The sequence below is a fragment of the Neolamprologus brichardi genome, chromosome 14, assembly GCF_056152115.1.
Source record: "Neolamprologus brichardi isolate AB-2024 chromosome 14, ASM5615211v1, whole genome shotgun sequence".
Classification (NCBI taxonomy): Eukaryota; Metazoa; Chordata; class Actinopteri; order Cichliformes; family Cichlidae; genus Neolamprologus; species Neolamprologus brichardi.
This window is the reverse complement of record NC_142117.1, coordinates 19,013,380-19,036,939: the sequence shown is the minus strand read 5'-3', so window position 1 is coordinate 19,036,939 and position 23,560 is coordinate 19,013,380. Positions and strand designations below refer to the sequence as shown.

General features: G+C 39.6%; 1 protein-coding gene across 3 annotated transcripts in view; it reads right to left on the bottom strand.

The window, feature by feature from the left end:
* Positions 1 to 23,560, bottom strand: part of gria4a (glutamate receptor, ionotropic, AMPA 4a) — a 118,397-nt gene that overhangs the window by 23,819 nt on the left and 71,018 nt on the right. For all 3 annotated transcript variants that reach the window (XM_006802082.3, XM_006802083.3, XM_006802085.2), the window contains exons 9-13: positions 23,058 to 23,162; positions 21,999 to 22,109; positions 12,943 to 13,149; positions 11,501 to 11,716; positions 8,762 to 8,922 (exon numbers count right to left, since the gene is read on the bottom strand). In XM_006802082.3, the coding sequence (XP_006802145.1) occupies positions 8,762 to 8,922; positions 11,501 to 11,716; positions 12,943 to 13,149; positions 21,999 to 22,109; positions 23,058 to 23,162 (800 nt within the window). The remainder of the gene's footprint in view (positions 1 to 8,761; positions 8,923 to 11,500; positions 11,717 to 12,942; positions 13,150 to 21,998; positions 22,110 to 23,057; positions 23,163 to 23,560) is intronic.

Sequence of the window (23,560 nt, the reverse complement as noted above, 5' to 3'; positions counted from 1 at the left end):
TTCACAGTGTTGGTATGCAACAGGCGAGTCATTCTATAGCTGGTCATGTATCATCTATGATAGCCAACAGATTGCCTCCCCAATCCAGTGTGTGAAAGATTAATGGCATGCTGTTCGTCTTCACTCCCTCTCACACGGACTCACACTGTCACCCGCAAACACTCGAATCCTTCTGAGCTATGCAATTTGTTTAGCATCCAATACATCTGGATTTCATCGCCTGACGGAAGACACTGCAATTTTGAGCTTCAGGTGTGCCCATAATATCTAGAGTGTGTTTTTATTTTTACTCCCATAAGACCAATTGAAGACCAGTGTCAGGCAGATCAGTTGAAAACTATAATCAATTACTCATTAAATGTTATTTCAGCAACAATTACAACGAGTCACCTCACTTGACTTCACTTTGATCAGTCAGCATCAAAGATTCCTTTAAACACCTCCAAACCATCTAAAGCAAAGCTGTCTTCAAGTTAGGGGAGGAAGCGAGACCAGTTTCATCAAATATCAAGTCTGCTGGCAGTGTGACTGATGTTTTAAGAAAGTGAAGCTTAAATGTTTGCTTTTGGCACAATAAAAGACAGAAAGGCTGAATAATGCAGATGGGAGGCATAATATAATACAACCTTTCTCTTCTTTGTCTCTTCTTGCTTTCATCTTTTTGCGGGAACGACTACAGGTGTGACATAAAGTAAATCGGCAAAATTATTGAAACGGGCTCAAAGACGCCACAGCAGATGAAGGCAGAATAAAGGGCATCAAGGTGAACATGAAAAAAAAAAATCAAATTAATCGATTAAACAGTAGGTGCTGCAGGCAGGTAATGAACGGCATAATAGGAGAAAATTTGAGGAACTATAAAAGTGAAGCAGAAAAGATCTGAGCTGCTTAGAGAGAGGAGCCTTGAAAAGACTGTTCATAAAATAAAAAGGATTACTTGTGAAATTCATAAACACGCCGTCTGTCAGCGTGACTGGGTTCTAATCAGTGACCTTGAGACTAATCATTAATTACTCAGTAAGCTTCGGTGTCCCAGTGCAGTTAGTTAGTCATGCCATTAGCTGGATCTGTTGCTACCATTAACTATTCAACACACCCACAGCCATTTGCTCAATGCACATGACACTCACAAACACACATTTATACGCAGCCACACACACTCAAGCGCACAACTGCCCAGACAGCAGCACACACACTCGCACAGCCCCCCTCAATACACGTACACACAAGAGACGGAAGCTGTAATTTCATATGCTTATTGACAGAGACAGATCTAATCCCTGTGAGATGTTCACTGGCGATCACTTTACCTCTTTCTTGCTTCCCTGCAATCCCTCTTGGTCTTTCTTATTCTGAGAACAGACATTTCCACCATGATTTAATCGCTTTCTTTTATTTTTTTTAAGTCCCGCACTATCACCTAACCATCCATCACTTTGTTGCCACCCTTTATGTTATGACCAAGCCAATCGCCATCATTAGAAACCCAAAAGCCCGGGCTAAAAGATGACAGGCGGGTGGGGCTAATGCCCTATCAAGGTCACTCTGACAATGTGTATAAATACGTTCATGGCAGCCATTACCTTGAGCTTGAGTGGAAAGGTGAAAGTAACACAAGTCGGTGCGTCGGTTGCGTGGGATGCTCAGATAAAGTAGTCAGTAGTGTAAACATGTAGACACGCCACCACACACGTGCACAGCAGTTTCCATTATATAAATGCCAACTACAAAAGTGAGCATCAAAGAAAAAAAGAGGTAGGGAGGCCATAGATGGACAGATAGATAGAGAGAAAGAAAGAAAGAAAGAAGAGAGCTGAATAGGAGTGTTGTTACACTGTGTCTCCTAGACTGCAGAGATGACTGCAGCACAGAGAGAGGGACCCACGCTGAATACCAATGGACTTACTATGGCAGCTCACTACAACATACACAGTCAATACACAGAGTATACGGAGTCAAACAACCAGTATCGACACATGGGTACAGATAAATAAATGAATAAATGTAATAAGACAAAACATAATGCTGGGCAGGAGAGATGCATAGTTCACCAAGCAAAAAAAAGAAACCATGCACTTGCAACAACCAACGAGGCAAACTGCAAAGCAGATGAACACAGACTGAAATGAACATATAGAAGAAACAGAAACGCATTCAACCAGTCAGAAAGAATATTTCTTCCTGCAGAGGCTGCCTCTTTTCCTTTATTCCCAACTCCACAGTAAATGTCAGCCTCGATATTCTGATCCCCGCTGACTGGCAATACATGGGACAATACAACTGGAAGGATGGAGGAAAGTGAGGATAAAGCCTGAGAAAGAAAATAGGCGTCCCATCGTCAGGGTAGACATATGGACGATGAAAAATGATGGAAAACAATAAAAAAATTTGATTCTTTAAAGACTTCAGCAAAATAATGTGCAGAGCAAATAAAGTAACTGTAGACATACAGTGGGGCAAAAAAGTATTTAGTCAGCCACCGATTGTGCAAGTTCCCCCACTTAAAATGATGACAGAGGTCAGTAATTTGCACCAGAGGTACACTTCAACTGTGAGAGACAGAATGTGAAAAAAAAAATCCATGAATTCACATGGTAGGATTTGTAAAGAATTTATTCGTAAATCAGGGTGGAAAATAAGTATTTGGTCACTTCAAACAAGGAAAATCCCTGGCTCTCACAGACCTGTAACGTCTTCTGTAAGAAGCTTTTCTCTCCCCCACTCGTTACCTGTATGAATGGCACCTGTTTGACCTCATCATCTGTATAAAAGACACCTGTCCACAGCCTCAACCAGTCAGACTCCAAACTCCGCCATGGCCAAGACCAAAGAGCTTTCGAAGGACACCAGGAAAAGAATTGTAGACCTGCACCAGACTGGGAAGAGTGAATCTACAATAGGCAAGCAGCTTGGTGTGAAAAAATCAACTGTGGGAGCAATCATCAGAAAATGGAAGACATACAAGACCACTGATAATCTCCCTCGATCTGGGGCTCCACGCAAGATCTCATCCCGTGGGGTCAAAATGATCATGAGAACGGTGAGCAAAGATCCCAGAACCACACGGGGGGACCTGGTGAATGACCTGCAGAGAGCTGGGACCAAAGTAACAAAGGTCACCATCAGTAACACACTACAACGGCAGGGAATCAAATCCCGCAGTGCCAGACGTGTTCCGCTGCTGAAGCCAGTGCATGTCCAGGCCCGTCTGAAGTTTGCCAGAGAGCACATGGATGATACAGCAGAGGATTGGGAGAATGTCATGTGGTCAGATGAAACCAAAGTAGAACTTTTTGGTATAAACTCAACTCGTCGTGTTTGGAGGAAGAAGAATACTGAGTTGCATCCCAAGAACACCATACCTACTGTGAAGCATGGGGGTGGAAACATCATGCTATGGGGCTGTTTTTCTGCCAAGGGGACAGGACGACTGATCCGTGTTAAGGACAGAATGAATGGGGCCAAGTATCGTGAGATTTTGAGCCAAAACCTCCTTCCATCAGTGAGAACTTTGAAGATGAAACGAGGCTGGGTCTTCCAACATGACAATGATCCAAAACACACCGCCCAGGCAACAAAGGAGTGGCTCCGTAAGAAGCATTTGAAAGTCCTGGAGTGGCCTAGCCAGTCTCCAGACCTCAACCCCATAGAAAATCTGTGGCGGGAGTTGAAAGTCTGTGTTGCTCGGCGACAGCCCCAAAACATCACTGCTCTTGAGAAGATCTGCATGGAGGAATGGGCCAAAATACCAGCTACTGTGTGTGCAAACCTGGTAAAGACCTATAGTAAACGTTTGACCTCTGTTATTGCCAACAAAGGTTATGTTACAAAGTATTGAGTTGTATTTTTGTTATTGACCAAATACTTATTTTCCACCCTGATTTACGAATAAATTCTTTACAAATCCTACCATGTGAATTCATGGATTTTTTTTTTCACATTCTGTCTCTCACAGTTGAAGTGTACGTCTGGTGCAAATTACTGACCTCTGTCATCATTTTAAGTGGGGGAACTTGCACAATCGGTGGCTGACTAAATACTTTTTTGCCCCACTGTAACAGAATGAAGTACAGCATATAAAGTTCGAAAGAAGACGTAGTTCCAGCACTCAGCACTCACTAACGACAAAGGCTGGTGATGCTACCAAGGTGTTTTTACCTACAGTGGACAATACTCAAAATTGAACTTTCTTCAGTTTTTCTGGTTGTTTTCAATTCATCATTTTTACATATCATATTTATCTGGAGCCACTGTGTCACAGAGAGGGCTACTTGCCCAAAGAAGTCATAAAGCTTAAATAATAATGCACATATACATACTTTTTCAAATTTTGTTATTCAAATTTCACTTGTTGGCCTAAATTAACACCACATACAAAAGAATTTTATACACAGTCTCTTTGGATTTGATCTCTTGTACAAACATAGCAAGAAATTCTGTTATGTTTGCCTTTATAATCATTTAGTTCATTTTGTTGTTTTTTGATATGGTTGAACAGCTAATAGAGGGAATGTGATACTGCAGATAGATATCACGGTAACATACGCATAAGACATCCTTAAATTTGTAATAAAAGTAAAAGATTATTGGATATTTTCAATACAAGGAAACTTGAAGGCATCTCGGCAAAAAAAAAAAAAGGGGGGGGGGGGGGGGGGGTACAGTCTGCGTTATGATAATACATAAATACCTTGTCTTCACTGTAGCTGTAGCACATTTCTGCTGTCAGGTGTGACTTGAGTTAGCATTATGATTCTGCCTGCTTGCAAAGGTGAACAAGGGAATGTGAGATTAAAGGAAATGAACTGAGGAGAAAGAAAAGTGATATGACATTATGATATGCAGGACATGTCTCCTTTTCTAAGCACATGATCTAGTATTTCTGCAGAGCACAGTGTCAAAGAGGCTCATCCATCACATGATTTTATGGCAAAAAGCCTGGTCGCCGGGCTTATTTCATTTTTTCATCAATGAGTCTGATGACTAATAAACTCTTTGACCGTGATTTCATGTGGAATAATGCTACTACGTGAACACAACCTAAATTTAAAAGCTTTATAGTCACAGACACTGCCATCTAGCCAAATTGGCACATTAAAAACAGTAAAATTTGGCTTCATTCAGCCGTGGCTCCCAATGACAAAAGAAATACTGGGAGAAAGATACCGGAGAGCACGTTAGGGCCACATGAATAGAGATTAAGAGGGACAATAACAAATTTCTCCTCCCCTTACTGAGACTCCTTTGCTACAATCAGCAGCCTTAGTGTATGCTGTAAGAAAGGGGTGTGATGCTAATCACGGTGCAGGGATGCATGGTTTAGCAGGAGATGCATAGGTTGGGCAAAAGATTGGGCAGACCGTAAAAGGTTTTTGATTATAAATGATCTCACCCATAACGCTAAAAGTCACTTTAAGCCCTTAACACCCACTGGCCAAAATATGAGTCCCTTGAAAATTCTGCTGCTGTATTTTGAATGACATTGGTCCAATCTGAATGACATTTGCCAAACCGCAAAGCCTCATGATTCAGAGAAGTTAAGTCTTTTACAGACACCATTGCTCTTATTTTTAAGCATGCAGCAATACATTGTCTCCCTTGAGTCATTATATATAGCACGCTGTTTTCAGCAAGAGCCCATATAAAGCACTACATATATGGACAAAGCCATTGGGAACATTGAGTGCTATCTATTTAAACATGTGTGGTCAAGAGTTAATATACTGGTGTTTTCATTTGTGCTTCCATCATTAACCTCGCGCCTGTTCACTGAATGCTTTCACCTCTCCTTGGCCTCTTCTTTCTTATTAGAAAGCACCAGGTATGTCCCCATATTGTCAATATTACAATTAAGAGATATGCATCTCCAAAGCTCATTTCTGTGTAAAAAAACAGGGGGTTGAAAACCAAATGCCATCAGAGTGGAGAAACACAGCAAATGTACCCGTCCTTGTGTATCTTGTGAGACTAAAATGTTGATACGGTGTAAATCAAAGTGCATTTACTTCATCAACTGTAACTGTAGGAGGTGCTACTGTGAGGAAAAATCTTAAGCCTAAATTGCCAAGATTTGTTTGAAAAATTCATAAGATAAACTACACACATTTCTTACTGTAAGAATATAATGTGGCATTTGCGGCCGCTGTAATCCTGGCCTGTGGAGACTTTGTGCTGTATTGGAAGTGACAGGCTGTAGTGATTTATGTGACGAACACTGGCTTCATGTTAAGTATCACATTATTGATATGACAGCTGTAGCTTATGCTCAGGACCTGCAAGTGACAGAAAGGTCCACATGTGTGTGTTGGATTGTTGTGAAACTGTACGCTGGCTGTTTTGTTCTTTTACATGTGTGTGTATAAGGAAAGCAAAGTCTGTAAAGTGTCTGTTTATTCGTGTGCACAACTTGTATGACCGTGCGCCTCTGAGTGGTTGTGCGCACAGCCGATGTGAGTGTTTTCCATTTTGTGTGCAAAGGCTAGAATTGGCCTGTCAGTCACAGTAAAGTGGGGAGAAGAAGGAGACGACATGTGTCGGGAAGTGGAGAGAGAAAAGGAGAGGGTATGAAAGAGATGGATGCGAGAGCACAAGAGAAGGGCAGAGGAGCAAAAGAGGAGGAGGACGAAAGTGAAGTTTGGGGGGATGAAAAGAAACTTTTGTTCTTTTTTTGAAAGAGAAATGCAAATGGAAATGCAGCACAAATGTCTGAGCGATTCTTGGTGTCAATTCATTTCAGAAACAGCAGAATAGTCCTTGAGAAGAAGAAAATAATAAATAATGATAAAGTTTACCATATACCACTTTTCAAGATCTGTGATATGAAGTCCTTTGCAGGAGCAGCAAAGTAAAATGATTACTGAGCAAAATAAAAAAAGCACCAGAGACAATTGAAGTGCTGCAAAAGAAATAATTTAAGAAATAAAAAATGGTAACAGAATCTGAAACTCAGGTAAAATCAGGAAAAGCTTTCTTCTTTAAGTATATTTAAGTATAAGTATATCCATCCATCCATCCATCCCACCCCTCGTTTATCCCAACCACCTTCTTCATCTCATCCAGAGGAATTGTCCTCAAGCCAACTGAGAGACATAGTTCCTGTGCATACTCTGGGCCCTCCACCGAGTATGCCCAGAACACCTTGCTTAGGGGAGGCCCAGGAGGTATCCTAATCAGATGCCCTAACCATCTCAACTTGCTCCTTCTGGCATGGGGGAGCAGCGGCTCTAGAATGACTAGATTTCTCACCCTTTCTCTAAGGCTGAGCCCAGCCATGCTTCAGAGAAAACCAATTTCTGCCCCATGGAATCATGATCTCTTTTGGTCATTACTCAGAGCTTGTGACTATAGCTAAGTGTAGCAATGTAGTTTTACACTTTGGTTTTACGCTCAGCTCACTTCACCACAACGGATTTGTGCAGCATCTGCATCAATGCAGATGCTGCACAAATCCGTTTGTCGACCTTCCGCTTCCTCACTTTGGAACAAAACCCCAGATACTTTAAGTCCTTTCCTGTCGAGAACCATGGGCTTGGATTTGGAGAAGCTAATTCTCATTCCCACTTTGAGCTGGAGGCCAGCAACTGATGAAGCCAACAGAACTATATCATCTGCAAAGAGCTGACACGAAATCCAGAAGTGACCTGGCTTGTTAGAAAACAGCAAAAGACTGCCTGTAAATTTCCCCTGCAGTGCATATTGTGACATTTAAGGTCATCGTTGCATCCCTGGCCTCTTAGTACCAAATCAATACATATACACAGCACTCCAGGACTGGATCCACTCACTGGATCCCAGTATGGGTAATGGACCGTTGCTTGGGCTGCAGCATGTAGGATCTTCTAATTTGTGTTGATCTTACTGACTGGATTCTTTTCGATGTCTTGTGCTTGGAAGACTAAATCCATTAGGACACATTGCAGCTATAAAGATAATCTCCAAAAATGTAAGGAGAGTGTAACTCTCCCACAGGCAGATAAACGTCATGTTTTAACGATTTCAGGTAACACACAAAGGGTGTGTCATGTTGCAGGTGGAATAATGTTCAGGTGAGAAATAACTTTATCTTCCTAAAGTGTGAAGCTTCCATTTCCATATACGTGTGAATGCTTACATAACAGTTTTTTTTATTGTTCTCCCAAACTCAACTGATCACACTATGTTTTTCTTGCGTTCATCACTCATCAGGCTTTGCTTTCATTTGTTTTAGTGTGAAGTGCTCCCTGCTGCTCCTTCTCTCCTTAGACTTGCTCCCTAAAGGTCTTGAGGATGCTGGCAATGAATATTTCACTAAACTGCATTCTCAGGTTATCAATAATAAAATGGCATATTCTTATAAATATTCTAAAAATATAGCTGGACTCTGCCTCTTCTGTGGTGCATTAAAGATTCATACACACCTAGCAAACTGCTAAATCTTCCACCATAACAGACCCACATGTACATCACCACTGGACTGTATGCAGGTGTTTTCTTCACACTTCTACATTTTTGTGTTTGCATGTGTGTGCCTTGGTGTATCAGCCCAGCTCAGTTAAACCTAGAAAAGTGCTAAAAGAGGTGATTCACTTTGTCAACAGTCTGAATCACCACTGTCTAATACTACAGCACTCAAGCATTACAGACAGTTACACAGGCACACACGCTCTCCCCAGCCCACACACTCACCCTGTACACAGCCTTAAATATGATCTCGCTCAGTCTGACGCACATGCATACACAAATGCACTCTGTTTGTCTCTCACAGATCATTTCCCTCCCTCACCGTGGCGAGATGTCGCAGCCTTGTTGCATGAAGGCTCCCAGTGAGAACCACAGGGAGTTAAAGATGCCAAACTCATTTGGAGGTTGGTCAGTGGGGCCCTGCTCCGTGGCACCCTCCTCTGGTTCCTCTGCATGCCACTCATACGGACTGAAGCGACTCACCTAAGATAGCATATGCAAATTTTAAAGAAAAAGAAGAGCTGAATAGGAACATTAAAATGAAAAATTGAAACATGTTAAGGACTTGAATATGCACACAAATGTTTTCATTTTAATTTCAAGAAAGACACTACAGGACTGCCAAGGTCTGAAATGGTTAAAATCCCCTTTTTTAACCCCATGGTAATGAGACACAGACAGCACTATCACCAGTGTTGTTATGCTCTTCCACAACATTAGAACACTAAGTCAGCAATACCAGTGTATATAATCTATACTAAATATTGCGTATAAATATAATAGCAACAGAGTAAACTTGGACTTGACAAAGCTAAAAACAGTAGACACGGTGTGCAGCTAAATTACAGTACAGGTAGCTGGCTTGGCGTCATTTCCCTGCATTGCTCAGTAATAATAATAATAGTGTAGACAAAGTTACAGACCCATTTGAGGTAACAAATATTTTTGTGTGGCTTGAAAAAACAACAGAAACATTGAAAAAGAAAGCAGCAAAATAAGAAAGAAATTGCTTTTTGGGCCATTGGTCATCAGAAAAGAACATTTGTGGTTGCAAGCTACATTCACAATTGTTGACTCTACATTTTCTTGTTTCCACTTTTCTACTTTATCACATGTGACTGTAAAGTACAAAAATGTATTAGGCTTTTCATTTATATAGAGGCAATGAATATTTTTTTTGGCCTTAAATCAAACTTTGGCAAATACACAGTACTGTGTGATTTCTAGTCAGTTAATATGTACACTAATAATTTTAACTCCAGAACTTTAGCAAGCTAAGGTTAACTGTAACCTGTAACTTTGTTACATTACTTTGGTTATAGTCATTTGATAACATTATCTGATTAGTTAGCTGTTATTTTCAAATTACTTCATGAGTAAGACAACCCCTGGGCGTATGTATAGGTGCTGGACTTAACTATGTTTTGCTAAAGTTTCACAAGTCGGCTAACCTTAACTTACCGTCTAACTAACACTGTCATTACTGCCATATTTGAATCCAGATAATTTTTGTAACTTCTTTAATAATAATAATAATAATAGTAATAATAAACAAAAACAAAAAATGAATAAATAAAAACAAAAACCTTGATCCACTTTTAAAATCTAATTTCATTAGCTATTTCCAGGTGCAAATGCTGCTTGTAAAGCTTACAGTAAAGCTTGATATCCAGTTATTCATGAATATGAGGCTTTACAAGGATTAGAAGTTAGCAAGCTAGTTTCCACCAAAAGATGACATTACATGTTCTGACTGTAGTATTTCTAACTAATGAAAACATACTCATAGCACTAGTAACTCTACTGCTATAACATGGGATATGGACAAATATGGAAAACCAGAGCCATTGGGCTAGTAGACAAATAATATTGTCTTACCTGGTTGATAGCTACAGAGCTATGGTTAGGCTAATATAAACACATTAGCACAAGGAAGACACGATGGTTGAGCCACAGCATGAGTTTAGTCAGTAATATGTTGCTGTGTGGTGAATCGCTCTTGCCTGAGAGCGATTCTTTTCTGAAATGTTCAAATGTTTGGTGACCAAGACACCATGAGCCCATGGGCTGAAGTGTACTCTGTGAATTTTTAAAAATGTAGCTTAATAATATAGTGCACAAGTAGTGCTAATAAAAAGATGCAGAGGCTGAGAATGAACACTGATTATGGGCTTGCAACATTACAGCAAAGCACGGTGGCCTCTATCAACTAAACAGCAGAAGCTTTTGTTGAAGTGTATTTTTGAAAATGATTATCAGCTATTAGTGGACTCCATTTCCTAGCAAGTAGTATTGCCTAGTCTTCATCACCTTTGGCACCTTTACATTTTTATGTTTGACCAGAGTTGTTTTCTTTTGTTGTTTACGATCAGTCCACAGGTCACAGAGTTAGTTGGGTAGGGTTGCATTTTTTTAAGTTGTGCTATAATCTATTCACACAGAAGTTAATACAAAATGATAGAAATGTGTTTTCAGAGGCAAACTGAGCTAGCAAGCGGCGAGAGACATCTGTTTAACATCTCAGAACAGACAAAAGGAAAACCTTGGAGAGAGAATTTCTGATTTATATAAAAGAGGAAAAACTGTTTCCTTGAATATTCAGACAATCTGGTGTCACAGGGCTTATGCTGATCTTGTGCATGCTAAAGTGGGCTGTCTTAAATAACTGACATTGAGCATTTAAATGTCTCGCATACATCACTATTATGATATTTCTGTTCATAGAGGATGCCTTCAAGTATCCAATGCTTTCCTGCCTAGAAGCTGTCTTCAACACTGTAAATGCCATTTCACCTGAGAGTGTAAAGGGAGTACTGTCATACTTCTTACATTTTTAAATGCATTTGCTATTGAGGGCTAATCTATAAAACAGGAAAATATATACTCAGAGACATCAAGAGTCATGATGAGTTGTGTGGTAAAAAAGCACCTTACAATAAAAACTAACTTCTGTAGCTACTGTATGCGCTTTCATCCCTTAACTCAAGGCTTCAGTAACTTTTCTAATCCGGTCCTGGGATCCAGCTCAAATTCTAACACCTAGTATGTAACAATAACTCACCAAAAACAGCACAACACTGACGCCAATGTAAGCGAACACTATGCACATCCAGATCTCGTAGGCCAGTGGGTCCAGGAAAGAGAAAACACCTGGTTTAGACTTCTGAGGCTTCTTGATCATGATTGAAATTCCCAGAGACATGAAAGGCTTAGAGAAGTCGATCACCTCCTCTCTCACCAGGGTGATGGTCAGTGGGGCCACAGCAATTTCTGCTTTCTGCAAAGGAGAGGGGTGGGGCTGAGATTTCACTTCACTCTCATGATTTTACTGCAGTTAATTTGCAGCAACTGCATATAAAACAAACAAGCTATAATGAATAGAAACTGTCAATGAGCAAAGCAAAGGGGAGCTGGACTCAAAGGTGAGAGAAGAAGTGGGAGAGCAGAGGGTTGAAAGAAATGCAGGCGGGTGATGGAAAACCAGAACGACAGAGGAGTATTTCATACAGTAGACATGAAAGGCAGTGTGCATACAGACTTAAACACATTTACAAAATCCAAAGAAAAGTCAGAAATACCATTAATTCAGGACACAGACTGCTGAATGATTGCATGATTCTTAATGATAGCTACAGTGGTAAGTGAAACAACCTACGATAGCAGCGCATTGCTACAAAGTAAAGATGTTGCAACACAAGAAAAGTAAACAGCAAATATAAAAGAACGAGGACAGAAGTGATATGAAAAGAAAACAGAGAGGACAGGATATCAAATACCCACTCAACCTAATGCACAATAGAGAGACGGATCAAATAAATGACAGCAAAGATGCAGGGGGGGTAAAGTACAACAAAGAAAAGTCAAAGACTACAAGTGCAGTACAGTATTTTCTATGTGTGGAAGAAGAGTTGTCAGGACGGACTGTGAGTGTTTGATGCAAATCAAACCCGATTAGTCAATGTTCTGCTGTGTCACCTTCCAGATTCTGGAGGGTAATTAATTCTGTCGGTGTTCTGCTGCAACGTCTCCGCTTTCACTCTTCGTCAAATCGACAACTGACATTGTCATGTGTGTGCTAATAAAGTTTGTATTCAGACAGCATTGTGAGATCTCAGACTGTGCCTGGGAGTATATGGCATAATTAACCAGCTTGGCAAAAATCTCAAGAAATAAGTGAACCTGCCGTGACATTACATCTCAGTGGGAAGCTAACTTGGCAACTATGGAGATGCAGAGCTTGTGAGAGTTGCTATACTGCAGGGAGTCGTTTTGAGAATTTCTCGGTCATTGCATGATGTAATGGCTCTGCAGCTCATACGACCTCTGCAAAGATTATAGAAGTTTTTGCCAAAAGGCACCGAAGTGCACCATAACAGGATGCGATTTGTGATGCTGTTGTAATGTCATTGTGATTTCATTTAAATACCATACCCTGATACTTAACAGAAAATCCAGAACAAAATTCAAAGCATTCCTTGCATGCTGCAATTATTCCATCCTTACCCCGTACACAAGCTCGCCAACCATGCCATTCCATATCTTTGTCTCTGGATCCCTCGCTCCGTATTTCCCATCTGGTACAATGGAGATCTTGTATTTAATTCCGATGTGTTTGGCGATCTCAGAGGCAAGGTCCACACAGTATCCCTCATACTGGTCGTTGCCCTCATAAAGCTCCCAGTTCTTCTTCAGCATCACGTAAGGACCCTCCTACAAAACCAGCATAAGGGAAGAAGGACAGCTGTTTGGACGAACATGATGGCAGGAATTAAGAGGAACCAGTCTGTTTACGAACAATGCACCACGTATGAAACACGTACAAAGAAAAGTGATGTTATTCTTGTGAAAAACAGACATGTATATAGATTTTAAGGAGACGTTTATATTGAACTTCTTTTTGTAAAAACAATCTTTGAGTAACAAATCTTTACAAGATATGAAAATAATGCAAAGCTACAGGATTGAATAAAAGACCAAAGAGCAAATCAGCTGAATTTTATAAACTACATACACATCACCCTAAGATATCTCAGTGTACATACAGGACCATGTCCATATAACCCACCATCACATATTCAGATTCATGTGTTAGTAACTGTGGGCATAACATCTCACACACAAACTACCTTGTTAGTAAAACACAGAAGCCAGAACTTGATAAAAAAAATGATAGTTGATAAAATGGGAAAATATCTATATATTACAGATGGTTTTTACAAGGTGAAGTTTTATATCTTGTTTTTCTGACTTGCAGCACTGTGTTATATGCCTTCGTCTACATGACTCCACGGGGACCCTCACCTGAATTAGTACAAAACTAATGCTGAGAAGAGAGAAATGTATGAGAGGGAAGAAAAATACAAAGAAGGAGAAGAAAAAGCAAAGGAGACTGGTGCTTTTAGGCGAAAGGAATTCTCTGCATGCAGTTATCAAAGATGAAAGCGAAAAGAGTGAGTTTAATGTGAGGTGGTGGGTGTATTAGGAATAGCACAAATGCATCGCTGCACGTAGGATATCCACAGAGAAAAGAAACGCACACAGACGCAGAGAGTCTTTTGAGTGACAGTGCATCTATCAGAAGCAGTGAGTAATGGTATTATGCCTGAGGCAGCTTACCCTGTAATCCACATGAAACAAAGCCTATTAAAATGTTATCAAACCTGTTTTAATCAAAGACTAATCTCATCTGTTTAATCAAACAGGCCCGGTATAATACCCAACATGGCCAAGCTATAAAACAGTAAATGCGGACGATAAAACACATACAAAACGATAACATTTGAATTCTTCATGCACGAAATTGATTCACACCAAACTCAAGTACAGTTTAATCAAGGAGAATTTTTATGCTGACATGAATCAAAGAGGTCAAATGAGCAATAAAGAACACAGATCTGGATGAAATCAATGGGAGAATCTTCAATCTGGGAAATTGAATTAAGAAAAGGTCTAGCTCAAAGGCAGGCATGCAGAGATTAAAACCATCTCACAACAGGAGCTGAGCGATACAAACAAATCCTTCAAAGGGAAGTTGGATTTATAGATTGATCCTTATTCTCTTCAGCAAACAAAGAGCTTGAAATGAAACCATTTACTTGTGCACTTGTGTACGACTGAGGCGTAAAATGAGAAATTCTTCTCAGTGGGGGTATTTAATGACTTTGCATTTATCTAAATGTAAAGAGGATTTATACTGCAGAAGAATTTCTGTCTTATATTATCTGATTCCTAATTTGGTTTATGAGTAAATATCTTGAAAATTAAAAGCATTCCCCACCGCCTCTGCTGGACATCCTGACACTGCTCACTGGATTGAGGATTACCATTCTGAAGACTCCAGTCTGGTATTTTGGCCACTACCAAAATAAAATAAACCCAAAAAGCATCAAGATAAAGTGTTATCATTGTTATTTTAAGCATGTTCACAACCTGAAAAATTTGCTAGGATAGCTGTAAACATTTCTTTTTCTAAAATATATTTTTTTTAAAAAGGAATTCATCATCTTTTTTTTAGTTTGCTTAGGACGTGCACGCCTTTTTGTTCTTCCACATAAACAAGGTACAAAAAACATACAGAAAATAACATTACATTTAGACAATTCAAAAACAAACACACATTTCAGTGGTGCTTTTTTTCTCCACTTTTCAGTAAAAGACTATTAAGAAAATCTGTTTCTTTTAAAGCCAAGCATTCAAATCAGTTCTTAATTTATGTTGAATATTAATGCTGAACATTTGCACTACCAAGACAATCATCGTCATCATCATTAAATACAAACATTTGCCCTTTGGTGCTCGGTTTCATAACATACAAAGAAAAAAACATAAAAAAAACCAAAACATTTCTCCTAAAAATATGATTATCAGATACATTAGCAGCTTCCGGGGCACAAATTCCACAGACTCTACATGAATCATGTGAAAAGCAAAGCAGTTTCATGTAAATTAAACAGATGCACAGAGCCATCACAATTGCATACCAGGGATAAAAAGTAAGAGGAAAGAGACAGTATGAGGAAATCATCTTTTAAAGTACAAGTGCTTTGAACGCTGGAACCAGTTGTAATGCACACAACTTGTACAATATACATATACATATATATATATATATATATATATATATATATATATATATAAGGAAATAAGGAAACTCAAATGTATGCAATATTATAATCTGATTGATGTGGTTGCATGGTTGAAGCACTATCTACATTAACCTATAACCTTAATAATTTCCATTAACATATATGTGCTCAGAGCTAGACTGATACCACTCTAATTCTGTAAGTTAATTATGAAGCTGCAGCCATGAGACATTAGCTTAGCACAACTGTCCATTGGAATGAATGCAACCAAAGGATTAGCTGAAAAATACAACATACATCTCCTCAGTTTTAATCTTTACATGTAAAAAACAAACAAACAGAAAAAAACAAATTAGGTGTCCCATGTTGCTAAATGTTACTTTAAGACAGCTGACTCCAGCTTTACATTTAGCCAATTTATTATGAATCCATTATTTATTTCTTGAAATATGTTTTTATTTTACATTGCGCTACCTAACCCCTCTATTCCTATTTTTGGAGCTTAATTTGAATTTGAGATTGTTTCTGATATAATTGGTTTAAGGTTTATGTAATAATTAACTTAAAATCATATCCACAAGTATTTGTGCACATGCTGTAGTGTCAAATGGAGAGCAGCATTATTGTCCAAATCAAACTCTTGGCAGTTGGCAAATGAAAATATCTTCTAATGCATATTTATTTATTTAATTTATTTTTAGTGTCAGCTTTATAGTGAATTCTGTGAATCCAATCCTGTCACGTCCAAACAACTTTCTTTGCTGACCCTAAAATGGAAGCGCCTTATCGGGTCCTTCCCTTAAAAAATAACCTTGAGCGCTTGTTTGCTTCATCTTTAATCACTGATTCTCAGCGGGAATCTTTTAGTCAGCTTGTGTTAAGGAGAATGCAGCCATCTCAATTACAAGGTCAAATGCTTGAAGTCTGACAAGTCTACTTTGCTGAGTTAATTTAGTTTTATGTAAGCCGATACACACGAAAGGATATACTATATGTATGGACACACACATTTTAGCTGAAGCTCTGGCAAAAGTGGCAGTGTATCACTTTAATGCCTCCTTAAGGTTTGTTATCAGTTTGCTCCAGACACTTTTGTCTTGCTGTGAGTGAGTGAGTTTGTGTGTGTAGAAGATGTTAGCGCATGTATTTACTGCTGGGAAAAAGCATCATGTTTGGGTGTTGCCTAATATGGCATCATGAGTTAGTGCAAGGAATGGGGGGGAGAAGAGAGGAAGAAATAAGAATCAGGAGGCTGAAAGGAAAGAAGGATGGTAATGGGAACGAGACTAGCAGGATGAGAGGGATGCAGGGCGTTTTGGCTGTAAGAAACTACAGAAGAAAGATGAGGGAGGAGATCAGAATACAAACAGTGATCGCTACAAGGAGAATAGACGATAGAAACAGCAAGGGGGAAAGTGTGAAGGAGAGATTAAGAGAAAGAGAGAATGTGACAAAAAAAGAAAAATGGAGAAGAAACGAGGGAGCAAGCAAAGAAGGGAAAGGGGTGTGTGAGGGAGGAAGAACAGCTTTGTAGAAGCAAATGGTTGGGGCTGATAAGACATGAAACACTTCACACTGGTGCCAAAAAGGCAGAAATGACTTGCTATGTAAGCCAGTCAGCTAGCCTGGTGAGAAGACGAACCCCAATGCAATGGACAGTCAACCTAACTGTCCAGTCATTCATTCACTCTCTCCCCCTCAATCCCCAACTGGATTACAGCATTTTAAAAGCCAGATTTTTACATATCAAGAGACATCTCACCAGCCTACGAGCTATCCGTTCACATGACCAGAGAAGCAGGGCAGGCAGTGAGTCACAGCCTTTGTCAGTTACTTGGTCAGGCAGTCCATTTATTAAGCAATTACTGCAATCACAGTACATAATCATCTATCCGGTCACATATTTGGCCAGTTGGTCAGTGCGATTAACTCCCAGCTATTTAGCCATAAAGAAAGCAGGGCAGTTCAGCAGTTAATAAGATTATTTGAGCAGCCAACCAATAACCAGAAGACGAAGACTGCCATTCCTCCAAGTCCTCTTCAGTAACAGTCAGTCAGTTTGTCTGTCAACATATGAATCAGTCAGACAACTAATTAGACATCAAGGCAGACTAAGTCTAACCAACCAGCCGTGCACAATCCTTTTGGTTCGTTAAAGATTTGTTTTTATTTTTTCATTAACAATATTTTTTAGCTTTTGCAGTTTCTTTCTTTTAAGATTAGAATGGTTTAAGTTAAAATCTAACTAATATAAAGTCAGATATATTGCACTACTATGATTATAAAGCAGAGGCATAAATAAGACACAGTCATGTCCTCATGGGTGTATCTGGAATAGAGTTAAGGACACTTTAATAATGACCATAGGCAACACATCTAACAATCTGCCCTCATCTTTGCTCTGAGATCTGTGAGGGCTTTGTAGATGCACATGTACTCATGTGTTTGTGTAACTGGGTTTCTAATTAATGTTTACTTTAGCATTTGGGTCTTGAGGATGTCTGCAATATTTCCATTTTTGTGTAGGGTCAGCTTTGGAGTATTTTCTGGGATAGTTTTTAAAGAATGCTATTCTTTTACATGTAGAGTACACAAATGATCACAGTGTCACTGTGGAAGTAAGATTAAATACATAGAGAGACATGGAAAATAGCACTGTCTCATACAAATGGCCAACAAGTCACCTAAAATTATGAGAACAGGTTTACTTTACCCTTTTATTTTGATGAAGAGATAAAAAAACAACCTATCAGAAGAGCTTAAATACACTAAAGGAAAGTTGACTGAGTAGGCATGTCTGAACAGATTTACAGAGTAACACAGCAGAGAGATGAAGACAGAGGAGAGAAAGGTGAGTGCTTAAAAAAATGCCGGACTGACAGTGAAGACCTGTCACTCTCCACCTACATCTTCTCTTAAAAAAAAAGTAAAAAATAAAATCGAAATCTGATTAAGGCAAATTCTTCTGCAGGCAGTGTAACAGAGAGGACGGTGGTAGCTGTGTTGTCCTCAAAAAGTGAAGAATCTAAATTAACAGCGTTGTTCCACAGTCCGGTGACTTTGTCAAACCTTGACAGACGCTGCAGAATCCATTGCAGAGCTTTCATGTGGTGGTAGCTTTGTTACGAGAGGAAGACAGGAGCACAATGAGCAAGTCAGCCCAAAACCTCACAGGGCCATGATCCTCCTTCTCGTCTCTTCTCTGTGCCGTTATTTCTTGGCCATCTTCATCTAAGCAAATATATGATGTCAGAACCAAATAATTAAAAAAAAATGTTATACAGAAAAAAAAGAAAAGAAAGATAAGTCCTTTAAGAGCTTTAGAGAAACTCTATCAGGCTGTCTGTTCTCAGTCATTTTCGAGGGTCTGTTGGTTTGTCTGCAGACTCGGCATCAGTGTCGCTGCAGAGGTTTCCTCATCACCAGAGGCTGCAAAGAGGAGGAGGTGGCTGAGCTAACATTAGTCAAGCCCTGCTGAGGTCACCATCCACAGAGAAATATGCAAAGACTGCAGGCATGGAGGTAAAAACAAAGGTTTGGGGAGGTTGAAGAGGTGTGTACAGTTACAGAGAATCGAGAAGACGAAGGAGAGATGAGGGGAGTACGAGGACAGATGTGCTGGAATGTCAGATGAATGACAGACATATTATAGAATGACAGAGGGAAATAAACAACAGAAGCATGTACACACTGTTCACCATACTAATTTATTCATAACACCAGCTCTTCAACCAAAATGAGATTAATGTATTGACACAGTACAAAATAAACAGAAAACAGCACTGCACTGTCACACATTACTAAATTGCCCTTTTAAGTATCTGATCTTGTTGATGTGTTTGTATGTTTCTCTTGCACCTGACTCGAGTCACCAAACCAAACACTGCAGTGTAGTTTGATATATTGCCAGCTGAAATGTGTACGGCTGAAGGTGAAGCTCAAACTGGGGACACCTAATCCAGCTGATTTAGTGTTTCTGAACTCTTTACAGCAGCATGTGCGGCTGTTTTCCTCTACGCCAGCAGGAGTGATGATTGGATCTGGCCACCGGAGGCACTGTAGACTCACTGCACTCTCAAATCAACATCTTTGAGCCGTTGTCTGTTTGTAAGTATTTGCATGAGGGGAGGGCAATGGCGAAGTACAACTGCAGATATTTTGGTCACATTTGAGTTTTCTGGATGAAACGATGCAATGTGCCTTAAAACAAAACACCGAATTAAAGCCCGAGCATCTGTGGCTTGTTTTATCTCTGGGCTGAAATTAGTCTTTTGAGTTGCTTTCACTTGCATCACTTTGCATGCCAAATTGAATTAGACTGATTGCATTTACAGGAAGGGGATGGCCACCATAAAAACGCTGCAGATGGGTGAAGTGAAATCAAATGTAAGCGGAGGATGTGCACACATCCACCGATTAGCCCTCCTTTATCCTTGTTTGTAGAAGAAAGAGGAATAATTAAACTGGGCTGCAGAGCAGTGTCTATGTGAAAGCTATTAGAAGAGATTGGACTGAGGTCACTTCTAAATGGTGATCTGAGGTCACTTTTGGATTTGCCTACTAATGAGACATTAGTGAAATCTTCCAGCTGGACAAGTGCCACTCCCTCCTGGCTGTACTGCGAGGGCTCTATTGAACTCATCCAGCTCGTCCACTTCCAGGCTGATTTTGTTTTCAGTGTTAAAACGGTGCCATGTTGTGCCCTTGTTGGACTTCATCCTCCAGCTTTCTGATGCTGAATGTATCCAAAAAGACCACAAAGACAGGTAAACCTCACCACAGAGCTGGACTTGAAGCACTATCAGTTCTACAGTATCCACAAAGTAACTGTGGTAACTTCCCTCTCTACGAAAAGTGATTGCATGTGTTGACTGGTTACGATCGTGTGTAATCAGTAATCAGTGGACGCATTACCATTTTCATTTGAATAATGTACAGCCCCCACCAATAAAAATGTCCAAGCTGAAAAAACATTTCTTTTTTTGATAAGTGGAAGTTTCCAAACGCTTCCCATGGACGCTGAAACAATGGCTGAGCTGAGAGTGTGCCAGAGGCTGACTGAAAAGCACAGCCAGATTGTCCAGACATAAGGGTTCAATCGTCCTGTGAACCATCAGACGAGTCTAACAACACTTAAAAGGGGCACTTTAGCCTCGTATTATCACATTAATGTTGTGGCCATTGTTTCCCCACAGTACAGACTGCAATATTCATGGCAGACTCTATTAGCACTAAGGGATGACACATGCCCACTTCTTCTTTATTTAATTGTACTGAAAATAGCCACAGTTCACCTAGAGGGTACTTTCAAGACACCCTTCAATGAAAAGGAGTGATGCGGCTAAAAAACAAGATTCTCACTTGCTATTAGAAGATAAAATGCAAAAGGTGGAGGCTAATCTGAGTATTTTTCAATATTCAAGAAACCAGCTTAAGATGATGTGAGCTTTCTGACATTAGGTCACTTCTAGTAGCTTCAACCACATGCAGATGGCTCCATGCTTTTCATCTTGTTTCAGCATAAATCAAGGATCATTAGACCTTCGATTGTTCAATTTTGATGAATCCTTGGGAATTGTAGCTTCAGTTGCTACAGCCAGTATGGTCTTCTGCTGCTGTAGCTCATCTGCTTCAAGGTTGGACATCCTGTGCATTAATGTTTTTATGCCTGTGAATCCTTTCGAACAGTTACAAGTGATTTTGGGCTATACAATTAAACTGAATCGAATTGATGTGCTGCTATCTTGGCTTCAATGAGTGGTTACTGGTGTTACTGTTGCCTTGCAATCAGCTAGAAGTCAGGCAATTTCCCCCTCTGACCTCTGGCATCAAGGGATTATTACCCAAAGAACTGCCACTCACTAGATATTTTCTCTTTTCTGGGCCATTCTTTGTTGGCCCAGGAGGTCGTCAGTTTCTGAAACATCAGTAAGCTGGCGCCAACACCCATGCCTAGTTCAAAGTCACTTAAATCCCCTTTTATCTCCATTCTGACGCTCACTTTAAACTTCAGCAGGTCATCTTGATTATGTCCATATGCCTGAATGTACTGAATCGATTCCATGTGATTAGCTGATTAGGTATTTGCATTATTGACCACTCGATCAGGGGTGCCGAATAAACTGACTGGTTAGTGTGTATCCTATCCCCTGTGAAATATTCTAAGTGGGTGTTCTGTATATGAGAAATTCTCTGCCTATAGTTTTCCTATTCCATCAATTTCCACTTACTAATCTTGCTTGGAAAAAAAATGTAAAATAAAAACTTATTTCATATGGTTATCATATTTTTTCTGGTGTGTAATTTTTTTTCAACATAAACTTCAAGTCTCTGCATACGTGCTCAAGTCAAATCAAGATTCTGGTGACATTAGGCTATGTATTTTGGAACGACTGAGTGTCCGCGCTGAAGGAGAGCTTCACCCAAATAGCACCTAAACAATGGAGAAATGAAAACAGTCAGATGGTACATTACCATGATAGTTGTCACGACAACAGTCCGGTTCTCCATAGCCGAACTGTCATTGGACAGAGCATTTTCATTCTGGACCAACACAAGTTTGTCTATGTCGTTCCAGTAACCAATCTGAGGTAAACAGAGGGATATATGGGAGTAGGAGAAGATGAATGAGAGGGATAAGAGAAAAAACATCCATGAAAATATAGTTTAATGTACTTTCAATCAGTTTTACCCTCGCACAATTTATGCAAAATGTAATTCGACATGCATGCAATACAATCGAGATAGAAAAGGTAAAACGGAAGCATTAAAGGAAATGAGAAGGCGAAATAGGAGAAAATGAGACTGAGAGAAAGATAAATCAGATTGAGCAAACTCCAGGAAATTTCCCATTGGAACTGTAGGAGATATTGAGTGTGAGCCAAGAACCTTCAATAAACACACATCGCTGTCGAAGGAACAATTGCGATGCTGGAACATGGTGCTATATCTTTATTATTGGGGCTACATGTATGTGTTTTTCCAGTATAGAGAATTTATAAGCCGTTCCAAACGACATCCTATCCTCTTACTTTCTTCTCTTATGGAGACAGATTATGTTCAAACTTTACTTATTTATGTCACTGCAGATTTTTATGTACCCCCAGGTTGCCTGGGAGCTGATCTCCAGCGTGTACTCCAAAAAGCCATTAATATACACAAGCTGTGATGGCTGGTTTGATTGCAGTCATCTAATGGTATTCATAATTGCAAACAGAAGTGATTAATTAAGAATTATGAAAATAATTATGGCGTAAATTATTTTTTTTATGAATGGAGGCTAAAACAAGAAGAATGACGCACTATACAAATTAACAGGAAGTGTATATATTAATTGTGATTTATGTATATATCCTGCTGAGGCATCGCATTTGCTCAAATTAAGATAAACAGCATTTTCTTTGCATTTTCCAGTCTTTTAACATGGCTTTTTAGAAACACGGTCTAAAATACTTTGCTCATGGTATTGCTGTGAGTATCTGGACTCAAAAATTTATAGTCCTTGTTTTTTTTTAATGCATGAGGAACGTTTACCTTGCGCGGGCCATTGCTCTTGAGTTCAAACACGTCCATCGTGTAATTCACCCTCCGACCGTAGTGATCAAACTGAATATTCCCAGTCAGGCCCTGAATGCGCACCTGGATGAATTGTAAGAGTAGAAACATAAAACTAAAATAGTTCATACAGATGTTTAAGATCGCAGACACTCAGTGAACAGTCAGGAGTACAATAGGAGTGCTTGGGCTTCTATTTTTGTCTTCATGGTGAAGCCAAGCAAGCGGTGCTTAAACAAATAGTTCAATAACTGCAACGGGATGCTGCAGCAGAGATGAATAATTTGATGCACAGTTAACATTAAGACTGATACCCGTTATTTATTTCAATTATGCCAAACGAAACGCTTGCATTGAATGAACATGAACACTATGAACACTTTGTGCCCAAGCTGAAAACCTGAATTGAGTGTGGGAATGTTAGCTGCTGCTACTAAGCAACTATAAACAGAAGAATTAATGAATGCAAATACTTTAACGGT